The 24,466-nt window shown below is 28.9% G+C and overlaps 1 protein-coding gene across 1 annotated transcript in view; it reads right to left on the bottom strand.

Moving 5' to 3' along the window:
• Positions 1-24,466, bottom strand: part of LOC148233025 (neural cell adhesion molecule 1-like) — a 602,564-nt gene that overhangs the window by 397,912 nt on the left and 180,186 nt on the right. Inside the window, exon 3 of the mRNA XM_088190284.1 lies at positions 17,117-17,249. Within this exon, the coding sequence (XP_088046410.1) occupies positions 17,117-17,249 (133 nt within the window). The remainder of the gene's footprint in view (positions 1-17,116; positions 17,250-24,466) is intronic.

Below are 24,466 nucleotides of genomic sequence, written 5' to 3' on the forward strand. Positions count from 1 at the left end.
ACAATTGATAATTGAATAAAAATACAAAGAATTACAACAAAAGAAAATCTTAAACAAAAGTTTTAAAAATTGGCAAAAACAAAATGAATTACTGGCTACAAATAAGACATGCTAATAAAATGAAATCAGTTCAACCTTTCAGATCTTCTGGGCCAGATCGCTCAAGAAAATATTGTCAAGGGACGCATTTAAAATTTGAAATTTATTTATGACTTCAGTATAATCATGTTACTAATGGGTCAATTATCACACACAAAAATCAATTACAGAATATTTTTAATTTATAAACATATATTTTCAATATCAGTGCATCAATATTTGGTTTAATAATGAAACAGTAGCGATGCAGATAGTATTTTAAAAATGCTTGTATAAAATATATTTTTAATAGACGGGATGTGAATGATTAATAATATTCTAAATGATTTTAAAGCTAATAGCTTAATATATTCGGGCTAGAAAATAAATGATTTCGATAACGTCATTTGATTATTAAAATCTAGTTTAAATATGAATTTTTAAACATTTGTTCTTGAAACGATAAATATAGACATTTCAGGTAGGCTTAGAAAACATCGCAATTTCACGAGCTTCGTGAATACGTAAAGATGTAAGCGAGTAACGAAACAATTCCCTTGGTAATAACATTGTTATCATTAATATCACAAATACGTTTAATTATCAAGTTTTTATAGAATTGTTATTAAATTTCGGTTTTGACTTAAATATGAATTTCCGTATAATTTTTTTGGAGGTGAGTTTTGTATTACTGTTTACACGTTTTCATAACTGTGATGGAATTTAATTATTAAATTATTCATGTTTTTATTAGGTACAAATATGATAAAAATCCATTAATAATCATCAATACGTCCGATTCGTTTTAACATTTAATTATACATTGCTGAGTGATTCGGGTCGTGTTTAACATAAAATTGATTCTCGGAAGCTAACGGCTTAAATTATCAATAATTAATTTTTAAATTTTGTTAGAATATTCATTTATATCGTGTAAACATAATTTTATTTACTTTACTCTCACACTCGCACAACCTAATGAACACCATCGAAGCTTCGCTAGGGCGGAGTTGCAAAAATAAAATGGCATTATTCGAGAACAATAAATATGTTTAGGCATGGAAAAAATACGTTTGCGCCTTTGTTCCCAGCAGCAATAAACCGGTGATATGAAAAATTCCCGATGAAACGATTTTCGCGATTTTTTACGTACTTTTTCTTCGTACTTTCGACAGTGGCGTGGGGGTGTTCATTTATTGTCGTCGCAGGGGGTGGAAAGCCGCGACTATTTTTTTAATATAACACTAAGAAACACACCGAGCTCACAATTTCTCTCGTTTTGAATATATATTGCTTTGTTGCTTAACATTTTTATGACCAAAATATTTCTGGCGGGGATGTTGCTCGGGCGCTCGCAGTAAATTCCTGAGCCGCCCCTGCATAATTCTTTCTCGGGCGCCGAAATTCCCTCCGCCCCCGAAATTAAAGTTGTGGCGTGACGATGTAATCAAACCGTTTTATCTGACACTTTCGTTGCACACCACTACGACCAACCCTAGCCGACCTCTGCCGAAAAGACTAGCGTCGTTTAATTGCCTTTTTTTTCGCTCTCAGGCTACTTTTTTAAATATATGGTTAATGTTTGTAATCTCAGTGGGAAATCTCTGGAAAAACTCGAGCGCCTATTATAACATCCAGAAATTTTCCCGCTCCGGGCGCTCCGGGAAACTTTTGTTATTATGCGGCCGACCAAGATAAACAAGTGGTTAAATTTGATTTTGTTAAAAGCCATTATGTGTTGTATGTAATTAATTAATGATACGTGCTTAATAAGCAATATTTTATACTAATTTGCAATCGAGGGTAAGCGTGAATCTGCATTGGCGAGTACAAAGGGTCAAGTAATTTAAATACTATAAGAACCACTATTAGCTACGATAACAAGTAATGTTTTATAAACCAAAATTATGTTTTAAAAATAATAAATTTAATTTAAAATTATCAAGTTTGTAACAATAGTATATCCTTTTCATATTTTTGCTCTTTTGATCACATACTAAATATGTATTACTTTATTTTATGGTTTTATTAGATAGTGAAGTAATATTTATACATACTATATATTTATTTATAGCAGCAATTAAAAGGAGACTTGAATATTTATAAATATTTTTTCATGTCTCTTGATAAAACTACTGATGGCACATCAAAAGCTCAGTTTGCTATTATTGTCAGATATCTTACGATGATAAAGGTAAAATCAATGCCAATAAATACATCAAGGAACGAAATATGTAAGGTTGTTATATATACATTCTGTGACCTTAACATTGATATGTCTAAAGTTGTATTATTGACCAATACAGTACGGATTATGGAAGCTATTGCACGTCCACTTTTTCCTTTTTATTGCATTATTTATCCAGAGGTGCTAAATCAAGATTTATGCAATTAAATTATTAAATGTTAATTGAAACAATATTAGCTGCTCAAGTCCTTCACAAGCAAGATTTTTCAGCACTACAGGAAGTTGATGCAACCCATGGTTAGCTGCTGATTTTCATGATGTTAGGTGGTTGAGGCGAGAGAAAGTACTTGAGCGATCGTTGAGTGCTTTGAAGAAATCAAGAATAAATGATGATCACTTGTCAAACTTGCTTCAGTTCAATTATCATAAGTGGGTCGACACATTGATGTTTTTTTACAGATTTCTCTGTTCGTATGAATTGAATGAAATTAAAATTTTTTGGTATTTTTTTTAATGTTATGCTTGGATACATAAAAGCGTTTAAAAGTAAACTAAAAAAATTTAAGCTAGATAGAAACTACAACATATTAATATTTTCCTCGAGTAACAATGTATTTGGAGAAGGCCAGCACAACTGTACAAAATAAAATAGAGCCATTGCATCTAAAATACCAGTATTATGTAAACTTGCAAACTGACCAGGTTGATAAAATTTGATTAATGTAGAAGCCTGGAACAGACCATTAAAATAAGTAAGGATCTGTATGTATTAGTACCTCGGAATTTAAAGGTTTTTAATAAATGCAACTTGTAGAATTTCAAGGCGCAAGAGTTTTTGAACTTGAAGTTTACTGAAAAGAGTTTGTTTGGAGAATGGAAAATAGAGCCACTACGAGCAATAAACTTTGAGTGCTTAGAACCGATTATTGGACACCTTGAGCGCCCTGAAAAATCTAGTGATAGCTTTTCTCACAATTCTTCTTTGATGTAAAACCTTATTCTTGACAACAAATAAAACTGAATTAATAAAATAAACTAACTGACTGATTAGGTTAGTAGTGCTTGCTTGGGTTTGCAGTACACAAAATACTATAATTAAAATTTTAAACCTTATTTCTACAAAAAAACAATTTTTAATACAATATTAGACTATACGTAAATTTGAAAGTATACATAAACTACATTTCATACATATGTATATGGGCTTGTGATGTAAAGGTTTTTATATGATTTTTTTTTATTTACGTGGCTATAGTCATTCTTCAACTGGGGCGAACTAAATCATATTGTGTCTAAGTAGAGGTGAAGTTTTTTTTATTTTGTATGTTAGTATTATAATACTTTTAATTTTGTAATTGTTAAATATTAGACACAAACCTGTTTTTTAGAGGGAATTTTATATGCAAGTAAATAAAGATACTGCAGTATCAGAAAACAATTTAAATTTAAAATGAATTAATTTATTAAAGATTTTTTATTTGTCATGTTTTCGTTTCGTAAGAATTTTATATAATTAGTTAAAAGAAATCATAGAGAATACTTAATATTATTACACAATCAATAAAAAAAAATACGGATGAAAAGTGTTTCGCGATTAGAAACCGGCATAAAATAAGTGAATCAATCAAGAACCATATAACAGGCATACATTACTATTTACCGCTGGCCAATATTTGATATTCAATATTCAACGCTGAATATGTCACAAAGTAAAATAGTCAACGTCCATGGACTTTGTAATTCTGACAACTCTTACAGACAATTTGAATATTTATATCCTAGTATAAATAATAAAATACAATAAAAATATATACAAAAATATTTTATTAATAACACCTACGGATTGTGTAGTATCACAAATCAACAATACAGTACAGATTTCTATTTTTAATTAAAATAAAATTTTAATTTATTAATATTAATGGAGTTTCTATAGTTCTTCAAATAAAGCAACACCGCTCGTGTGCTATTTTAGTAAAATTTCCAAACGTAAATATTTCATTGATATCGGTTCACTTCGACGATAATATTTAGAGCAATCCAAAACTGTAATCCAGCCATTTGATAGGTTCTGACACGGCTGTCTCATGTAAAATGATTACGAACAGGGTATGGATACGTATTATAGTGCGCTCTCGCAATAATAATTCCAGGCCCATTATTCTGAGGCATGAGACATCGAGAGGCAAACTAAGCCTGGATAAATTCGACTCGAGGTAAACCTGACGAAACTCGGAGCCAAAACAGAAATGTGGATTAATAAGGAGACGCATTGACTTCAATAATAAGGGTGAGTCTGGGTGTGTTGCAAACTGAGAAAACGTCACGTTTATTGCGGAACGCTCTTATTTATATCAACGAGGTTTGAGCGTGACGCACTTTTAATAAGTATATTTATTTAACGACACTAAATGAGATTTAAGAACGTATGTAATCGTTAAATAAATAATAACCAAGCTATTAAAACGTCTTTAAATACATACATAGTATGTTGTAATACGTAAAACGGTAAAAACATATTTATTCTTGTGTTTCAAATATAAATATGTGTATTTTCTACTTTGTTTATAAACTTTGTCGTCTTAACACTTTTTCTTTGACAGAAACTTTGCATACACTACAATTTTTTTTAAATAACCGTTTTTCACTACAGAGTGTGAATCATATATATTAATATTACACTACGGTAATTTTTGATTAAATTTGTTAAAAGTAAAAATACAATGAATTTATAAAAGTATCGTTTTCTTCTACATAAATAGGATTTTATAAGTTGCTAATATATAATGAAACAAATGACTTTCGAAGGCTGATTGTGACAGCCAAAAGTCATTATTTATTAGTCCACGTTAAATTAAATTGAGTTAAGGTTAAAGTTGTAAGGCGACTAATTAAGGAGAGGTACATAAGGATGATTTTAAAGTACGTCGTTTGGGTTCCTTGAAATTTGTCAATACTGTTTATATTATGTAGTGACATAAGTTAATGAATAGACAGGCAAAAATAAATTTATATTCAAAATGAAGCATAAACTAGGTAGCATATCATGGCTAAAAATATATCAAAAATGAAATATATCCTTATAAGTTTTAAATAGTTTCTGGAGAATAAAATTATCTTTAGTGAATATAAAAAAATCACTTAATTACATATCAACTAAATAGTTTGACAAAACATATGTAAGTGTACGGGTTTTTTAGTGTTAGATATAGAAAATGCTTGTAACATGGTGTAGCATGACGGTATGATTTAAAAACTATACAAATGCAAAACCTTTGACTATGTACAACACTTAATACAATCATACCTCAGAAGTAAAAACTATGCTGTTTCACTTCATAATGAACACCCGACACCACGTAAAATTCCAGCTGAAGTATCCCAGAAAAGTTTGCTCGAGTTGTTAATGTACATATGTATGTATGCTTACTATACAGCTATTTTAACAAGTGTTTAGGGTCTTAAACCAATTGCATATAAATTACAAAAAAAAAAAAAAACTTAAACTAATATTTTAATAGGTAGAAAATTAACATTACCCAAAATAAAATAAGATTTTCGAAAAGTAGTCAAACTTGGCCACCGTCTCACAAAAGTAAACAGGGTAATAATATAGACTAGAAATCAAGCTTTTATTATCATGACTTCAAGCTTAAATTTATTAAACACATTTTGGAAGGAGTCTAAAGACAGATATTTAAAAGAAAGAGCGCGCTTACTACAAAATATCAAATCCTAATATACAAACAATAATGAGAATCATTTAAACATATAGCAGTCCAGTTAAGACTTACAACAGTATTTTTCTATATTGTAAGTAATCCGAAATAAAACTATAAACATATTATAAAATTTACCTCTTTCTACTAATCTTAAAAAAAATTACAATACCCTTCAAATGCCAATAATCAAGTTTTGCTTCAGAGGCTAAAGAAAAAATATCGATGGTATTAGATCTTCAGCTAAATATAATTAAAATAGTACTAACCCATCGTTTTTTAATTCTAAGAATTTTTTCTTTTACTCAAATTGTGAAAGGTATTTTAGTTTGTTTTATTTTAAATTTATTTTATAATAACTTATAAAAAAATTGTAAACATGGAAATGAGTATAAACCAAAGATATTTATTATTATATATATAGTCGTATTTTTGTAAAATTTATTATGAACCATTGCCCTAAATTAACACAGTTTTCAAAAAGATCAGATCTAAATATTACAAAAATTTGAATATCCTTTATTCACGAAATAGATCAACATGTGCCGATGATGTCTGAGCAAATAGTTAGATAATTTGATTGGCTGGTAATTAAACAATGGTGTTAATATTTTAAAGGACGCTTCTTTATAATTAAACTTATTTGGGTGATGAAATTAGTTTTTATATCAAGGCTTTTAAAAGATAAGTAATCTTTACAATTGTCTAAAGTTTAAAACACTTTATTATAATAACTAAAAGTATATATTTGATTGAATATGCATTAATATTTGAATTCTTTAAAATTACTTAAGCTGCTATAACGGCTAATGTGATATATATTTATAATTGTAATAGCATATTTTTCATTAAAAAACACATATTACAATGATAAATATGAAAAAAATACAGTTGATCTCTGATTTATTTGATTACAATTCATTCTGTTGAATAATCCAAAATTCCTAATGTAAAATAGCCAACTTTTACACTCTCCGAAATAATTTATTATATTTTTATTCAAATAAAATAAAATGAGTGTTGTTAAAAGAGGTTTGGAATTGTATTTACATTCATTATATACATATAGTATAATGTTTTCATTGCCCTTAATGGTTCATCCATTATTAATGTAGTGGTTCACTCGACCCACGCTGAGCTATGCGTCAAATTAGTAAAGTCTTTCTGTCGGATGTTTAGCTTTTGTTTGACCGTTCGCGGTCAGTCACACAAACAATCTTATACAACTTTGACCGACTATTTGCCAGTTTGCACTTTATGTGATGAGCAGCTCGTTTTTGCGGCCGAAGTACGAACAATGGCTGGCTGACGTGGTGAGGAACAGCGTGAAAAAGTTTCTGAATTACATGAATTAAACATGTTAACATACTCTATAAACATATACATATAATACATGTATTAAAATATAGAAATTTGAAATCAAAATATTTTATTGTTTGTGTGCCACCAATGTGCGATTTATAACATTTGATTAAGGTTTGTTTGTTACAATTTTCTCAGCCAGACAAAATTTACATGAATATGTATATCATTTTATTTATACTATGTTTGCGTTATTTATCGCAGCGCGTTGATTACGTTTGGATAGATCTGGGTATTTTTTGATAATCAAAGTCAAAGAAGTATTCATCGTTTCAAGTCTTAAATTACCTTCTGGCTAATCTCTACTAACTTCTTGGCGGAATTTTGAGTTCAAGTGATCGTTTTAGGCATAGAGTAAAGAATATCATATATATATATATATATATATATATATATATATATATATATATATATATATATATATATATATATATATATATATATATATATATATATATATATATATATATATATATATATATATATATATATATATATATATATATATATATATATATATATATATATATATATATATATATATATATATATATATATATATATATATATATATATATATATATATATATATATATATATATATATATATATATATATATATATATATATATATATATATATATATATATATATATATATATATATATATATATATATATATATAACATTCTTTACTCTATGGTTTTAGGCATGTACTTCTTTTAGGCCGTTTCAAAGTGAACAAGATAGTACATAGAATGAAAGTCTAGCGTTAAATCTCCAAGATTAAATTAAATAGATACATTTTGGAGCTTCACTCCTAAGTGCTTGCAGCCGTTGCACCCTAACCTTGCTACAAAAACGCGCTTACTACAACAAATTAAATCTCATTATACAAACAATTAATGAGACTCATTTTAACACATGGCAGTCCAGTGTGGAGTTACAACAGTATTCTTATTTTTTATAAATTGTAAGTCATTCATAATAAAAAATAAATATTTAATTGAGAGAGCGCGTTTACAACAGAAAAATATAATCTTATTTTATAAATAATTAATTATGCCCATCCTAACATTAAATGTTGGGTGTAAAGAAAGAATAAAAAGTTAGTAATTGTTAATTAATTTAAATATCCCATTCTACATAAACAAAAATTTTCATCAGTTCAATCACACATACTTTTCTTACAGATCCGTAAACGAGATGGTGTAGTTATTTCATGCTTCTGGTGGCAATCGATTCAGATATTTTTGAGAAGCTATAAGAATTGTATAAATAAAGTAGCATTGGTAAATTAAATTTGTACTTAAAGCCACTGATATATAATTATATAAGTAAATAATGTAATGTAAAAATACTTTAATTTTAAATGTTAGTCTTAATAAATCCTCTATACTTATTTAAGTTATAGAAATAAAGAAAAAAAATATATATCCAAACACATAAACTTTATATTGTTTGTAGTTATATTAATTTAAATAGTTTACTGAATATGTAAATTAAGAATATGTAAATTAAGAATATGTTTTTAATAATTTAGTTATTTTTTTAAGACTTTATGAAAATAAGTTTATTAACAAAGCGCGAATGTGGCTTAGTAATTTGCATACACCAAAACGGTTCAATAGATTGCGTTTGCTTTTTAAGGCATTAGACACAAATTGATACACTAAAATAGTTAATTATAACAAAATTACACTATTACACTAATTCAGTTTTAATATATATACTATGAAAATATAACGTCCACGAAATAGTAAGTACACATATTTATTAAAACATATTCTTATGAAGTGAGGTTATTTATTATTGAAAAATTTTGAATATCTTATGTGAACGACCTAGTTCTATTATTAGTTAATTATCCTAACATTTATCCGTAACAAAAAAAATCTAGGTAAACCTTATTTGTGATGATCGATGGAAATTATAAAAACAATTTATGAAAACCACTAATTTAAATTTCCCAGATACGAATAAATTGAAAAATATTTAAAGGTCAGTTTAAAATCAGGTCTTTTAGGTATATATTAGGTAAAATATACGTTAAATTAGCGTTATATGGTAATGAAAGCAATACTGTAAAATATATTTTTTTCTTAGTACTTAATGCTTTCGCGAATGAACACTTAAATTTTCATTGCATATAAAATATGTAACTATTGTCTACTTATTTTAATAAATAAAAATAAGCTGCACTTATTATGTTACATATGTATATTGTAAACAAGATATCTGTGTTATGAAAAAAATTTAGACGAATCGCTTCAAATTATTTCAGTACCTGTGAAAATAATTAAGATAGTTGCTCAGTTTAATAGCGATATAATAGGTGCCTAGTCAGTTTTTTATTGCATCTAGAACACCAAAATTTGTTGGCAGATGGAAATATTAAAACAAAAACAACGTTTATGATCAAGTGTTAAATAATACGATACAACTATAAACAAAACGCGAACGCAGCCGGGCACGAAAGCTAATGTATAAATAAAATATAGCTAAAGGTGTTTTAAAGAATTTAATCATATTTTTTTTCAAAGTACGCGTTTTTTTACAGCTAAACATAAAATAATTAAATAAATTATAATTTCCCCCGCGCATTTCCCGGAACTCCCCTCTTTGTTCTCGCGAGCAAATTTTTTAATTAAAACCTCCTAATTTATTTTAAAGAACATTTACGCCTTTTCAGATACGGACGAATTGCCGCTTCCTGTGTTTCACGCCGGAAGTCATAAAATAACTTGCCTCCTTGGAGCAAGTCCGAAAGTAAGCAAGAAAAAAATCAAGTTATTAAAAATCTCGTTCGTTTATAGTCGGGTCTTACGAAAGCAATCTTAAGGCAGTTAAAGTTCACGCTAGTTGTTCATGTTGTTAAAAATTCAAAGACTATGAAAAATTACGCCTTAATATATTTTTTTAAATAAAAAAACATATCACTATGATCAATAACTAATCATTTTTTTATTTTTTTAATTCATTTGGCAACTGTTTTTGAACATTTGATTTATAAGTAGACATTAGTTAATTTTACTTATAGAAAATATTTATTTACAGCTATTGCTAAATGTCATTTATGAATTGCCCTAATCATTTTAAAAGGTATATGATATATCAGATGCTCAATTTGTTAGTGACTTTTAAACAATATTTTAATTTATTTATTTTAAATCAATCTTTACCGCGGATTTAAATATTGGTATGATACTTTAATTAGGTGCTGAAACGCTATTACTTTACCATTTGGCAATTTATACATATGTCTAGTACTATATCTTAATGTAATTGTTATATTTTAATGCAATTGTTATATTTTCTATATTTGTAATACTTTTGGTTATTAAATTTATAATTAGTTTTGCTTAGGAAATTAAAAAAAAATTAAAACGAAAAACTGTTTAAATTGTCTTAATTATAAATTCTGTTTATTCAGATTTTTTAGTTTATTTTAAATTAAATAAACAGTAAAATATATTGTCTAGTCTATAATAATTTTATTTTAAAAATTAATATAAATATAAAATAAACTTTTTAAGCTCTTTATTTCAATCACGTCTTGCAGACTTTTATGTTACCTAGTTCCACAATTGATCATTTTTTTTACTTAAAAAATATGAACTAAAAATAAAGCCATGCCACTCAATATTGTTTTACAATAAGTGCCTTTGGGGTTATATATCTAAAAACTATTATCGCTTAGCAGTTGAATTACCGATGCGACAAGATAGCAGTAAGACGACGATAGCTTGAGCCGTTTTTGCACAAGATCCAGTTTGTTTGTGCGTTATCTGACATCCGACTATTGTGCGAGTCTCCCGTCGACCCTACGCTCGGATAAGCCTTTCAAATTTTGTGCACAATGAGTTTGATAAATAAATAAGATTTTCCGTAGCACGATACCCGAATTCCTTTGGTTTGAGTTTTCTTGCTAATAAATAACCTTAGCTCTCGGCTCCATGACGTACAACCCTATCTGACGCCCTCTCATCCCTGCTCCTCGCAAATATCCATTATTTCCACCCCCGTCGCTTGTATATGTATTCAACATCGAAGCTTAAAGCTCGAGCCGAAATGATACGTCCCTCAAGTGGCAACCGTTTACATAATGTTGATTTTTTAAAATACGAGTCTAAATTTTAAATCATACTTAAAAAAAAGGTTTAAATCTCTTCTTTTTAAATATGAATGTAAAAGCTCAATATTTTTTTGTTGATACTGCCCTTTAATTACTTGGAAAAGTACTTTATTGAGTAGACGCTACACTGAATTGTATCTAACGTTTCGATTCAAAAGGCACTAGGATACAAATACGGATCCCTTTTATAGAGACATCCCAATTTTTTTTTAATTCTTTTCAACAAGAAGTAGTTTTTTTCACTCGGATTTCGGACAATGGAGCAATGAAATATTTGAGTACGAACTAGCATATAGTACAGAAAGCGAATTGGCAATACATTATTAAAATTACATATTCCGCATAACGACACCGAGCATCTTGGATGCCTTATCGCAAACTTTTGCGATGTGCATAGAAAATTTTCATTGTTCAAACACTACTTTCAAGTCACCGACGGATTTATTTTTGCTATAAATACATCTCCTTAAGCTGTGAGAAAATTCCGTCGGGAAAAGGGAAATAGAAAATGTGATAACGTGACACTTGGCGATGTTGAAAGGTAGTCGATTGTCGATCGACCATCTCCACAGCGACTCCAGGTCTTTCTGTAAAGAAAGTAAATCCGAAAGATTTAAAGCTGCAAACTCACAAGATCTACAAAACCCACAAGAAATTTTTTTTTAATTGATTGATTGAGCACTAACAATTAATGTTGAATAAATGAAAATTTCTTGGTCATGTAATTTCAAAAAATGCGAATCAGAATTGGCTACCAAGATCATGTGATTTGCCACCATGCGACTTTTTACTTTTAGGATTTTTGAGGCTATATGTGTATGCTAATAAGCAAAAAACAATCACAGAGCTTAAGGCGGAGTTCCTATCTGTTATTGCCACAATAACACTTCAATTATGCAACGATGTTATCTCAAATTTCATCAAAAGAGCAAGAGTTTGCAAGGAAAGCCGTGGTGCGCATTTGTCTTAAATTTCAATATATACATAGTCAGAACATTTTCTTTATATTGAAATCTAAATATTACTACTTTTAAAATAAATAATGTGTTAAATTAAAAAAATTAAAAAAGCGCTTGTATTGGGACACCTTATTTTTATGGCTTTATTTTGTATAACTTGAGGTTTATGGAAATTAGTATTACTTGCGTTATTTTGACAAGCGTGATTTGTGACGATACTGCCAACTAAATAACAAAATATTATACATTCTGAATACTACACGTTATATTGACTGATTACAGTATCTCTATCGTAAGATTTAATTCGAAATATAAATAGTATTCAGCTCAGTTTTCAAGTTTACATAAATCGATCTCTCACTTGCCCATAGACGCCTAACTAAACTGTAGATTAGAGCGAACCTTTCCAATCAAATCAAACCGCTCCGTTCCGTTTGACGAAATCCAGCCCTGGACATTCATCAGGCTGCCGATTTAACGCAAAAGTGTTAATGGCCGAATTAAATGAGCATTCAAATTGGATATAGCCGCCAAAGTCCGGCGGAGCCAAACTCGCCGGGCAAACAACGACCGGGCGAAAAAAGGGGCGCCCCTGAATTACGAGCGCCCGGGGTCCCGTTACAGACCGCACCGCCGATTCGTAGTTGCGTCGCCTCGGTTAATTACGTACGTAACTCGAATCGGGACGGCCTCGTTTCAATTTGAACACACGAGAGTAGAGAGCGAAAGAGAGAGAGAGACCTTTTACGATTGAATTATAAGTTTGGCCCCGAGTCGAGTTTGAAAACGTACGAGAAACGGGGCTTTACCGTGTACGTTTCGAAACTTTTACACCCTCGTATACTATAATGAGTCGTAATAAAGTCGGTTGCGATATGGGAGCAAAGTGCGTCCCCGTCGATATGGGAAATTTTATAATTTATATGGTATAACTAACTACGAGCCTGGTAGGAGTTATTTACGATCAATTAGCTATAAAGTGGGTTTCTAGCGTTATATTGCTAATATTTTTTTTATACACACAATTAATTTCTTTATTTACTAACTGAGAGTTTCTGTTCCTAGACTTCCTGGAACAGCTCTTAAAAAATAGTGTAAGAATTATATTTAAAAAAGTATAATCAAGTATTTTATTCGATGAAAAATAAACAGATACTTTATAAAAAACATGTAAATGAACCGAAAAATTTAATTAATAATAATATAATTAAATATTTTTTTAATGCGATTAAAATATACTATCAAAAATGATTCACGTAAATCCCTTAAAAATATGGACACTATTATTTTACCCTATTATTTATTATTTCTACTACTAATGCACTCATGTTTTTGAATATAATTCACAAAAAATAATAGGTATAAATTTGCTAATTTATTTAACACTTATTTTTTAAAAAATAGTTAAACGTGACTAAGTTTATAAATCGAGGCATATAACAAAATTAAAAAGGAATAAATGGTGTTTACGTATACTTTTAAAGCGTAAATCGAAGGACAAGTGTATGTATCCACTTGCTGCATGACACAGCCGCAATGCAGTTATCAAAGTTCTAATCAGTTATTAAGCTCTTGTCATAAATTATTCCTTAAGAAAAGTGAAAAAATCGTTACCGTATTTGGATTTGAAAGGATTAATACTTTAAATGCATTTTAAATAAAATAAAAAAAATTGCTTAGTCAAATTTTCTTAATTAAAAAGACATATATTTTTTTAACTATAAAAATATTTTATAATGATAAAATTTAAATTTATACATTTTTAATTTAAATTTATAAAATTTTTAAGATTTTAAAAATTTTATAAATTAAGCAAGTACTTTCCGAATATTATTACACAAACTAAAAATTCAAGAAATTTACTAAAGTAAAAAAAAGAGAGTCTTAAGCCCTAGGATTCTAAATAGTTTTGTGAAGCAAAAATCCTAGCGGCAGCCCAAATCAGATAATGTAAACTTCGTTACATAGAATTATCTGTAGTAAATTTCTAATATTCTTATTTTAAAAACTTAAATCTTTGAGCGTCAAACTGTAGGACATGATTTGATTTTGATACCCGGGGTATTGTCACATAATATAACTTTGCAGCAGTTCAAAAGTCATTTTTAGGAGCTTCTCATGTTATAAAAATAAGTTTATAGAATAGCTGAAGTTGGCCAAACCATGCATTAAAAATTGAGAAAATTTAATTAGGTTCTGAAGCACAAAACAAAATCAAACAGATTTTGCTGTCGAACATGTGATTCGATTGCGCATTCAATATCTCAGGGATGATATTTTCTTCAAGTGAGAAAGATATCAAAATCAGTCCTCTAAAAGTTTGTATTCAATCGAACAAGTCAACTGATGTGTATAATTGCAGTTGGCTGTTCATATTTGTAAAATACATTAAGGGGGGAAAAATTATAAGAATTTTTTTTTAGTGAGCTACTAGAGTTGTCTAAATAAATTTATGTTTAGTCACATTAAAGACCTTTTTAAACATAAAAAAAATGAATTTAATAGCTCAATTAGCCTCAATGGTGCCCCTAGAATGCTATGAAAAAACTCTGATTTTTTTTAATATGTCAAGACAGAAGTACCGTAAGTTATAATACTGCATGTTGTACTGTCATGCACTTGCATCTAAAACTTTGCCAGAGACTTCAAACAACACTTAACTAATGCAGTAAAGTAAAAATCTTTCATGCTTTTGCAAAGAAAAGATGCAGTTCATACGCCGTTTTTAAATTGAATGAAAAGATTATAAAATTTCTAAATAAATAAAACTGTGATTTAGCCTCTGCATATATTTGTGCATATATTCTGCATATATTTGTGTATTTATTTGCTGAGATTTAATTTTTTTTGTTAATAAAAAAATATTATTAACAGTTGCAAGTGTATGTAATTTATTGACTAAAAAAAATAATTATAGTTATTGAATATACATCGATACTGACAAAAAAGCTTAGTATAAATGAACAAAAGACAAAAATCAAAATAAATTATATATAATAAAATACCTCTTCAAATTATGATACAAAAAAATATATAATTAATCGGAAACATTCTCGGGCGGCCAAAAGGTGAAACTTTTACAAAGTTAAGGCACGGAAACTAAGGGGTCGATAATTAATGATGTTGATAAAGCACCACCACTATCCCATTATTGTTCTACGAACTTGGCTCTTAAGACTACTGATTTCGGTCGAGTCTAGAAAGTTGCTTAAGATGACGTGACAAAATTCTTGCGAGCTTTCTTGTTTTTGCCATAATTCGTTTCATACAAACTCGTTTTTTTTTCATCCACTGAGAGGGCTAAAGGCGTTTAGATTTTTTGCCAGTTTACAAATCTTGCGTCATATGTCTTATCTTAACTTTTACAAATGTAAAACGACAAAAGTGGCGTGATCCGCAAGGTGATGGGTTGATAATCTAACCAAAGTGGTTGATAATCCAACCAAAATAAAATAATATAAATATATTTATTAATAAAAATAAAACTAATCTGTGCATTAACTACTGATTTTTCTGATATACATTATAACTAGTTTTAAAATAATGCTATTGTTGTTAATAAATTGATGTAAATGTTTTAAATGTGAATTAGATTGAATGGTTAAAATACCGATGCATATTTATTAGTTTTTAACGAACTACATAGAATCGCGTTAAGAGGTTGTTAACAAGTTCAAATTTATTACGATATTATATATTGAAAAGAAATGGGATAACGTCTAAAATTGTGATTTTTCATATAGCAAAATTAAAACTTATTTACTTTAATTTGATTACACTACTAAATGATTTTAAGAATCCACAAATTATGAAATAGGTACAAACACATTGCAATAATATATATTATTTTCCTTAAGATATACTGAAAAAAGTAATAAAATATTTTAACAGTAAAACAGTAAGATGAATAATGAATGTTCTATTTTTACTTTTAAAAAATTTTTAGTGATCATTTTGATTAAATAGTCAGACATTATATAGGTGTTTTTATTATACTAAATTGGGAATGGCTCTTGGATTCTCAATATATGAATAGTAAAAAAATATTATTATACATATATAGCAGTGTTATAATTATAAATTATATTACTAGCATTAGTTTTTACAAGTTGTTCATTTTATGATAAATACAGATTATTAATAAAATAAAAATTTAATCGATGCTTTAATATCCCTAGCGCATTAAATTTAATTTAAAAGTCTTTTATTAGCAAAATTTATATTTATATAAAAAATACACATTCTATAATAGTAAAAATAAAAGTGAAGATTATACACTTCACTATCATTTTTATGCTAGTATTTCAAATCACTCATAATCCTAGGTTGCATTGTACTCTTCTAAATTACTAAAAGTTTGTATTTTATTAAATATTGAAAGAATATTTTATTAAAATTTATAAAGATTCATTTTAAATAAATCATTTCATTAGTAATTAAACACGCTTATATAAATCATGAAAAATATTCTGTTTTGAATATCTTTAAATTTCTCCTATCGAAATATCTAGTAATAAATATAAATACGTAAATATTATTTATCAATTTGCGATATTACGCATCCTGAACAAATTCAGCGATATTAAATTTTCAACATATTTGCTGTGGTATATTATAAAGTATGCGACTGAGGCGAAATGAATAGTAGACGTCTATGAGAAAAATTGCAAAATACCTGTACAAAGGTTTCCCTCCGCTCTCCCTGTACCACAACACCATATAAACTCTGTCTTCTCTTATTTCAGGTTCGATGTTGCACGGCAGGGTGGCCGTTCTTCCAAGAACAGCATCCACGTCTATCCGTGACACTGAAAAATAACACAAAGACCATAAATTATTTATGTAAGTATTAGTCGGACATGTGAAAGATTAAAACGCGAGGTGGCTCTGCTATGCTCAAAATGAAACGTGTCGAAAGCGTATGAAACGTAATATGTTATCGCGATGGAATGATGCAGTGCGCCTTGAAGATATATTTTAATACATATTAATCTAAAAATAGTCATATACAGTTCATAGACCGACTTGACATAGATTGTTAGCCGAAAAATATCATGGTAAAAAAAATATGAATATACGTTACGATATTTAGCAGCACTGTCATTAATCAACGACTCATTTTTTAGTTAATTTCCGATACATTGATAGGTGATGTTATTTTTTGGTTTACAATTATGTATTGATCTAATGCTTAAATAATGTTTGTTGTATTGTGTGTAAAAAATAATATCATCAATAAATAAAATTTTAAAATCAAATGCTTTCTACTTCATATATATTTTTATTTATGGTAAATGGAAATTCGTAAATCAATAAATAAATAGAACAGCAGTCACTAAGGCCTTATAATAATAAATATGAATCCAATTAAAAATAAACTTTAAAATAAACATTTTTTCTTACGACAATTAAAAATAAAAAATATTTTATTTTTCTAAAATTTGAATTAAATATAAACCACATAGCAAAGATACGTATAAAAGAAGACTTTACAAAGTTTTTGGTAGAAAAAGCCAAAGGTTCAAAAATATTAATAAGTTTACTCATGGCAGATTGCAGTACAAGAAGCACTTTCATGAAATTCAAAGAAAAGCAATAGTATGAATCACGTCCGTGAGAAACATTACAGCATAGTACACGCGTTAAATCTGAACATGGACACGCGTTATTTACAAACTTTTCGGTCACACGTTCTCACCCACTGCATGAGTTACGTTCAACTTTCGGGTTCAATACCCCATCAAAAGTCAATCGCGCCGCGTGGCGCAGTCATCGTTCAAGCGATTCCGCACATTTTTCTTAGAAAGTTTCCCTCCGCCATATTTTGTACGGTCCCTTAATCTTAGTTCCGGGGGCAATGAATTTCTCCCGCGCTCCTGATTTATATTGCGTAACAAATAATGAACTTGTGCTCAGTTAGCGGATCGTAACAAGTGACCGACAAACGGCGCTAACGAACAAGTTTCCTTGACGCGGCGGGGGCAAAATCGATTTTTATGGGGCCGCAAAGCGGGGGCCGTTAATCAGTTATTGTGGTGGTTGCGACCCTGGCCAAGATCGTTTACAACGACCCGCCACACAATGAGCAACAGTTGCTCTGGTCGAAACTATTTCCGAGTTGATACACAGATACGAATTCTTCGAATACTACCTCACAAACAGGACACAGGCGAGTCAATTGGAATGCAATGCAATGGTTGCCTGATGCACTATTATGTTTTATTATTAGTAAAAAAATAAAAGAATGTAGTGTTGGTAACATAAAATATTATATACATTTGTTTTATTTTTTTTTATTTCAAAATAATAATATTCAAACCTTTAAAAGTAATATAATAAATAAAATAAAATCTTGAATAAATCCATAGGCTTGAAAAATTGTAAATTGTTTCGATTTTAGTTGGGTCATAAATTTCGTTAGCCTTTAATATTGTCTTTAGATAACGCAATAATGTCCTTTGCTAGGAAACATAATAAAAAGGCAACAGATCCTATATATTAATGTTCTATTAGTTTATTGCAATAAATTAATGAGATCTGATGCATATTTAAAAAAATTGCGATTTATCTCTATCGTGATAGTATATAGTATAGTTTTATCCCAATAAATAATTTATATATTGATACTAATTTTTTGTGTTCCTGTCCTAGCAAGAGATATAATAATACAGGTCAATTATTTTTGGTAAATTAATTAATTATATATATTTAGCATATAATTATCAATGACTGAGTACCAGCGTTTTATATTTGTATTTATTTATTTTGAATATGATTCAAACATATGTTTCTTTTAGTTACGATTCACACACTGTCATTGACACATTGACGTACACCATCGTTCAATATTACCAAACTGTGATCTATTCAATGGTATCATGTATGATTTAACATTTTTAAAATAGTTCTGCTATATCTATTCATTAATAGGTCAAACTAGGGTTAGCCATCTGCCATTATTTCAATACGACCACGGCATTCAAGATCATTTACAACAACCTACGCCACACAAAACGAGCAACAGTTGCCCGGTCGAAACTATTGCCATGTTACACATACCGCACGACTTAACCGCGCGCGGTTAATTTAACGGTCGGCTGTTACGCCGAGTTTTTCACGTGCGACGAACGTATTAGCTGAAGGTGTGTCCAATCAGAGCACAGAGTCCTACGGCCCTTTCGGCAATAACAATGACCTTTTCCTGTGTCGTAAAAGGCCGCATTTACATTTATTCTAATGGCCGTAGTATAAAATGGTACGCAAAGTAGTCCACCAGGAGGGCCATAACGTCCGAATGCTTTATTTACTTATGTGAAATTTTATAGCTGATTTAATTAAGAAGCCAATTAAAATTAATTTGATTTGGTATACTTAGTTTTATTGAGACAGCTTTACCACTTAAGTCTGTAAATTTCAGTTTTACATCTATTTTATAGGACATAAATAAAAACTTGATTAGAGCTCTTAAACTAGTTTACGGATATGATTTGTTTAAAAATTAGTCGTATAGTAGGTAGTTGCATTAGTGATTATTTCATATGTATGGTGCAATAACTAATGAAAAAAAAATATAATGGAAAAATAGAGAGAGTAACATTAAGAGTCACTTACAATTTGCGTAATTATTGTATTAATGTATTGTTCCCGTAGCCATTTTCATATATCAAGTTTTTACTTTAGATTTCGGATGTCGTGGCTAGACCAGAGTTAACGTAAAGAGAGAAGCTGATGCTTTTTTAGTTTTCTCCGTCTCAATTGATAGTCGTAATTTCACTTATTGTGAATTTAGATAAACACTCTTGTTTTCAATGTCGGGAATGATCTTTAGATCGACATTTAATATAAAAAGCGCGGTAATTATAAAAAATAAAATTGATATCTATAAACAATTAATTGAATCTTTTAAACATATTTCTGCCTAGAGTAGAGTAACACTATATTTTTTTTATAAAATTGCAAGACATTGGAAATGAAGCTATAAAAATATATATTATACTTTTTTATACTAATCTTAAAAAAATGCATCTTAGCCTTTTAATATCAATACTTATAGAACAGTATAATTTTTATACTAAAAAATATTATAAACATATTTCGCGAAATCACAGTGAAAATGATAAAAAAACAAGCACAAAATAAATAAGCACATATTGCTTTAGAAACTAAGGACAACATATCAATAGTTCCAGACTCGAATTAACATTAAATTTATTGTTTTTTTTCTTATATTTATGGTTTTTTTTTTACTTAAATTGTAGACAACTTTTAGTTTTTTTTCTTTAAATATTTTCACTAACGTTTTATTCAAAATTGTAGCTAATAAAAAATTGTAAACATAAAAACGGTTATAAATCTGCAACGTGTATAGTATTATATAATTAGTATGTTTGTAAAATTATTTATATTATTGACCAAAACGTATTAAAAAAAATGAAAGTTAGGAATATTAGTTGAAAGTTTTTCCCGTAAGTAAATTCTGGATGAAATTAATCAATATGCACTTACATACTATAATACTTATTAATTTATTTGTCGTTTTGCTTAAGTCTTTAATTACGAATTCACATTGCTTTTGCAATTTTAATCAATATGCTAAAGTATAATTGTTAAATTAGCAAATTTAAAAAAATCTCATTTCTTGCGCCAAAATAAGCCATCAATCATCAACAGGCTGACAAGGTTGTAAATCTCTGCTTTCTTAAGCCGACTTGCAAATATAATATTCATGGCTTTTGAAATAATTCTAAATCATTGTACTAGTCATATTTCAAAAGTTTGTGACCTCTATCCCAAAACAATAATTATTTCGAAAGATACCATTTATTTATAGTGTCAGGTTTATTATCGTCAATTTACAATTACAATGGCTCAATTTGAATAAGGCTTTTAAATTGTAGTACAGCATAACTTTCATCTGTCCCGTCGCACAAAAGGCTTGATGTTTGCTCTCTCGGTTGTGCCTTTGTATGTAGCCCGATTTTGTAAAACAAGACAGGCGTTAGCTTATAAATTTTAACGAGCTTCAAAACCGCTGCTTCATAGAAAGCACAATAGTGTTCGTTTGACGTTATACTTTTGCGTGCAGAAACCACTCGAGTCATATTTATAAATATTTTTAAATGGGTTAAATATAGCTCTTTGGTACGTTAAATTGGTTTATGAAAGATAAAATTTTATTTCTACTTAAATAAATAATAATAATAATATTGTAATTGTAAGTCTAATAATAATAAGTACGTTTTAGAAAAAAAACAAGTGAATTATTATGATGATCGACTGATTCACAAAAATACAAAGTTGTATTAATATAGTTATATTTATTGTTGGTATAAACATAAAAATAAAGGAAAGCTTATATTTTTAGTGCTACTGCAGAAATACGACCATTATCTATTTTAGTAATTTAAACATTTAATTAAAAAATTAAAATATATAATTAATTTTTATTAGTAATAAAGTAAAATAGAAAAATATTAAAACTTACAAAAAAATAATTAATAAATAAAACGACATTTGGACAACGATTTATTTACTGAAAAAAAAATTGTAATAAAAAAAATTGACAAAGAAATTTTTTAGGCAAATAATAAGAAAATGGGTTATGAAAAGAATTCTTGGTAAAGCAATTTAATAAAAACAATTATTTTTTAATTGTATAAATATATATAATTTTTTTTACAAAATTGATTTTATATTTAAATAATATTTATGTTTGAGAAAAAAAATACGATTCCTGTAAATTCCTGGGATTTAAAAAGTATTGATAATCAGAATCTCTGCTGTGTATGGTTTGCGTCGAATGGTAAGGAAACATGATTTTTCAATGTTTGCTATTTTTTTATTGAATACATATAATATATATGTTATGTTGTATGTGTGTACTGCTTGTTTAGTTATAGTGCTAATCAAAATGTACAGTGCTTTCGAATTATATCCGATTTATTTGTGTTTTAACCGAGCCTTCAAAGTGTTACTTGAAAAGCCACCGCGACAATTGTGCAAACTGTGTGGGTTCGCAAAGGATCCTCTACGGATCCGTTTTGGTCCTTTTGCGTATTCCTCTGTCGGGCGTTTGTGGTCAAAGACAGGACCATAAACCGTTTCCTGTTTCCGAAAACCACTTTTTACCTTGATTTATTTTGTGGAATCCATAGAAGATGGAACGTCTGGGCAGTTAACAAAGAACCACCAGATTACAATAAATTGACTCGTTTAAAAAACAACTTCAAATATTGTAAAGGTATATTTTATAGTCAGGTAGAATATTAAATTTATTATAATAAAATTAATTACATAATTTATAAATTGGGATAGTCAATTTACACGTGATATACGATTAGATTTTGAATTTTCTAATGTGATTGATGAAAGATAATTTCATTAGATTATTAAATATTAAATGGTTTTCTACAGTTTTAATTGTTTAAAATACATTTTAAGGTCGAAATTGGTAGTGTTTACGTATAAAAATGTACCTATATATGAAACTTGAATGTTCTAAAAATTTTAAAATCAATCAGATGCTACTTTGCAGTTGGGAGCTAGTTTTTAATTGTAAAACATTTTTATACATACAAATTTGAGCCTGCTGTTGTGGTTTGAACCCAAGGACTCGGTTACCAGACTGAGAGCTGACGGACTACGCTATTTCGACCTTATTTTATTTTTGTATTCCTTTGAAGGATACTTAAGCCTGGACTCCGATGAGGAGAAAGCATGCTCCAGCATCCACTCGAAGATATCAACAGACCCCCCCGTCCACGGACAACATACCTACTGTCATGGGCGCTCACATTCTGAGAGCAACTCTTCCATACCAAGCACTACCGTAGCAGAGAGGGAACAACTTCTACTGAACACTCGCGGCCACGCTACCTACTAAACCTCTGATGACCTCCTACGAACATCACACCTGCGCCAGCTTTTCCACCACCGCTCGGAGAAAACTTATCGCTATTTATCGTCTGTCGCAACATATGTAAATAATGTAATAAAAATTCTAGCTAGATTCCACTACGCGTCTTATTGGGTATGAAGTCACACCCCTAGGGTTCATAAGCCTTGAATCTTTTTAGATATTTTTATGTAGTCATTTTTAATTTAGCAACGTCAAAATATTGCCAACGTCACACCGTTTTATTTTTTCATTTAATTTTATAATGCAGATGTAAGTTCAAATTTTGCAGTCTTACTAATATATATCGTTTATTGAAATTTGTTTCCATGTTCTTTTAACCCCTTTATCTGCGTAATTAAAACAACGTGTTGCAGCCGCTTTCCAATCTGATTGCAGCTATCTGCAGTGCAATAAGCAACTTAATTACCATCGCAGAGGAGAGGATTGCGTCCGGAGATGCGCTCTCGCATCGGTCCAGATGCGCAAACCGTGTTCGGCTCCAAGTTACGACGCTGCCTTGCTCCAGCCCCCGCCGCCCACCACCGGGCAAACAAAACTCTTTTTTAATTAAAACGAAAACCAAACAAAATGCGATAAAGGGCCTCGACTGGCTATATACAGTTTAACGAATTCGGTGCCTGCGAATGTTTATTGTTTGGCGTTCGCCCGGATTCGGCCCTGTTTACATAATATAAATATAAGAAAAAATGCCTTTTTTGTAAATTCTATAAATAAAATAAATATGCAACGATTATATACAGATAAAGGTATTTTTAATATTTATTCTGCTAAAATTTAGAGTATAACAAATTAATTAAAATATTCTTTAATCTCCACTTAAAATTGTATGTGTTTGTATTTTATATTTAAACTTAACCAATTTTGATTACATGCTGCTTTGAATATTTTGAAGGTAAGCTACATTTTATTACTTTAATGTAGTACATACAAAAAAAAAAAAAAATTAACAACAAATAATGAATTTAATAAATTTAAAAAAAATGTAGACGTAGATTAAAATAGACTCATGCATTTAAAATATTAAGTACAAACTCAAGCCCATGATTTATTATAATTAGTTATTGAGTAATAAAAATATGAAATGTTCTTACTCATTTTATATTTAAA

This window comes from Plectrocnemia conspersa, unplaced genomic scaffold (assembly GCF_051122295.1).
Source record: "Plectrocnemia conspersa isolate PC_06_02 unplaced genomic scaffold, ASM5112229v1 ptg000008l, whole genome shotgun sequence".
Taxonomy (NCBI): domain Eukaryota; kingdom Metazoa; phylum Arthropoda; class Insecta; order Trichoptera; family Polycentropodidae; genus Plectrocnemia; species Plectrocnemia conspersa.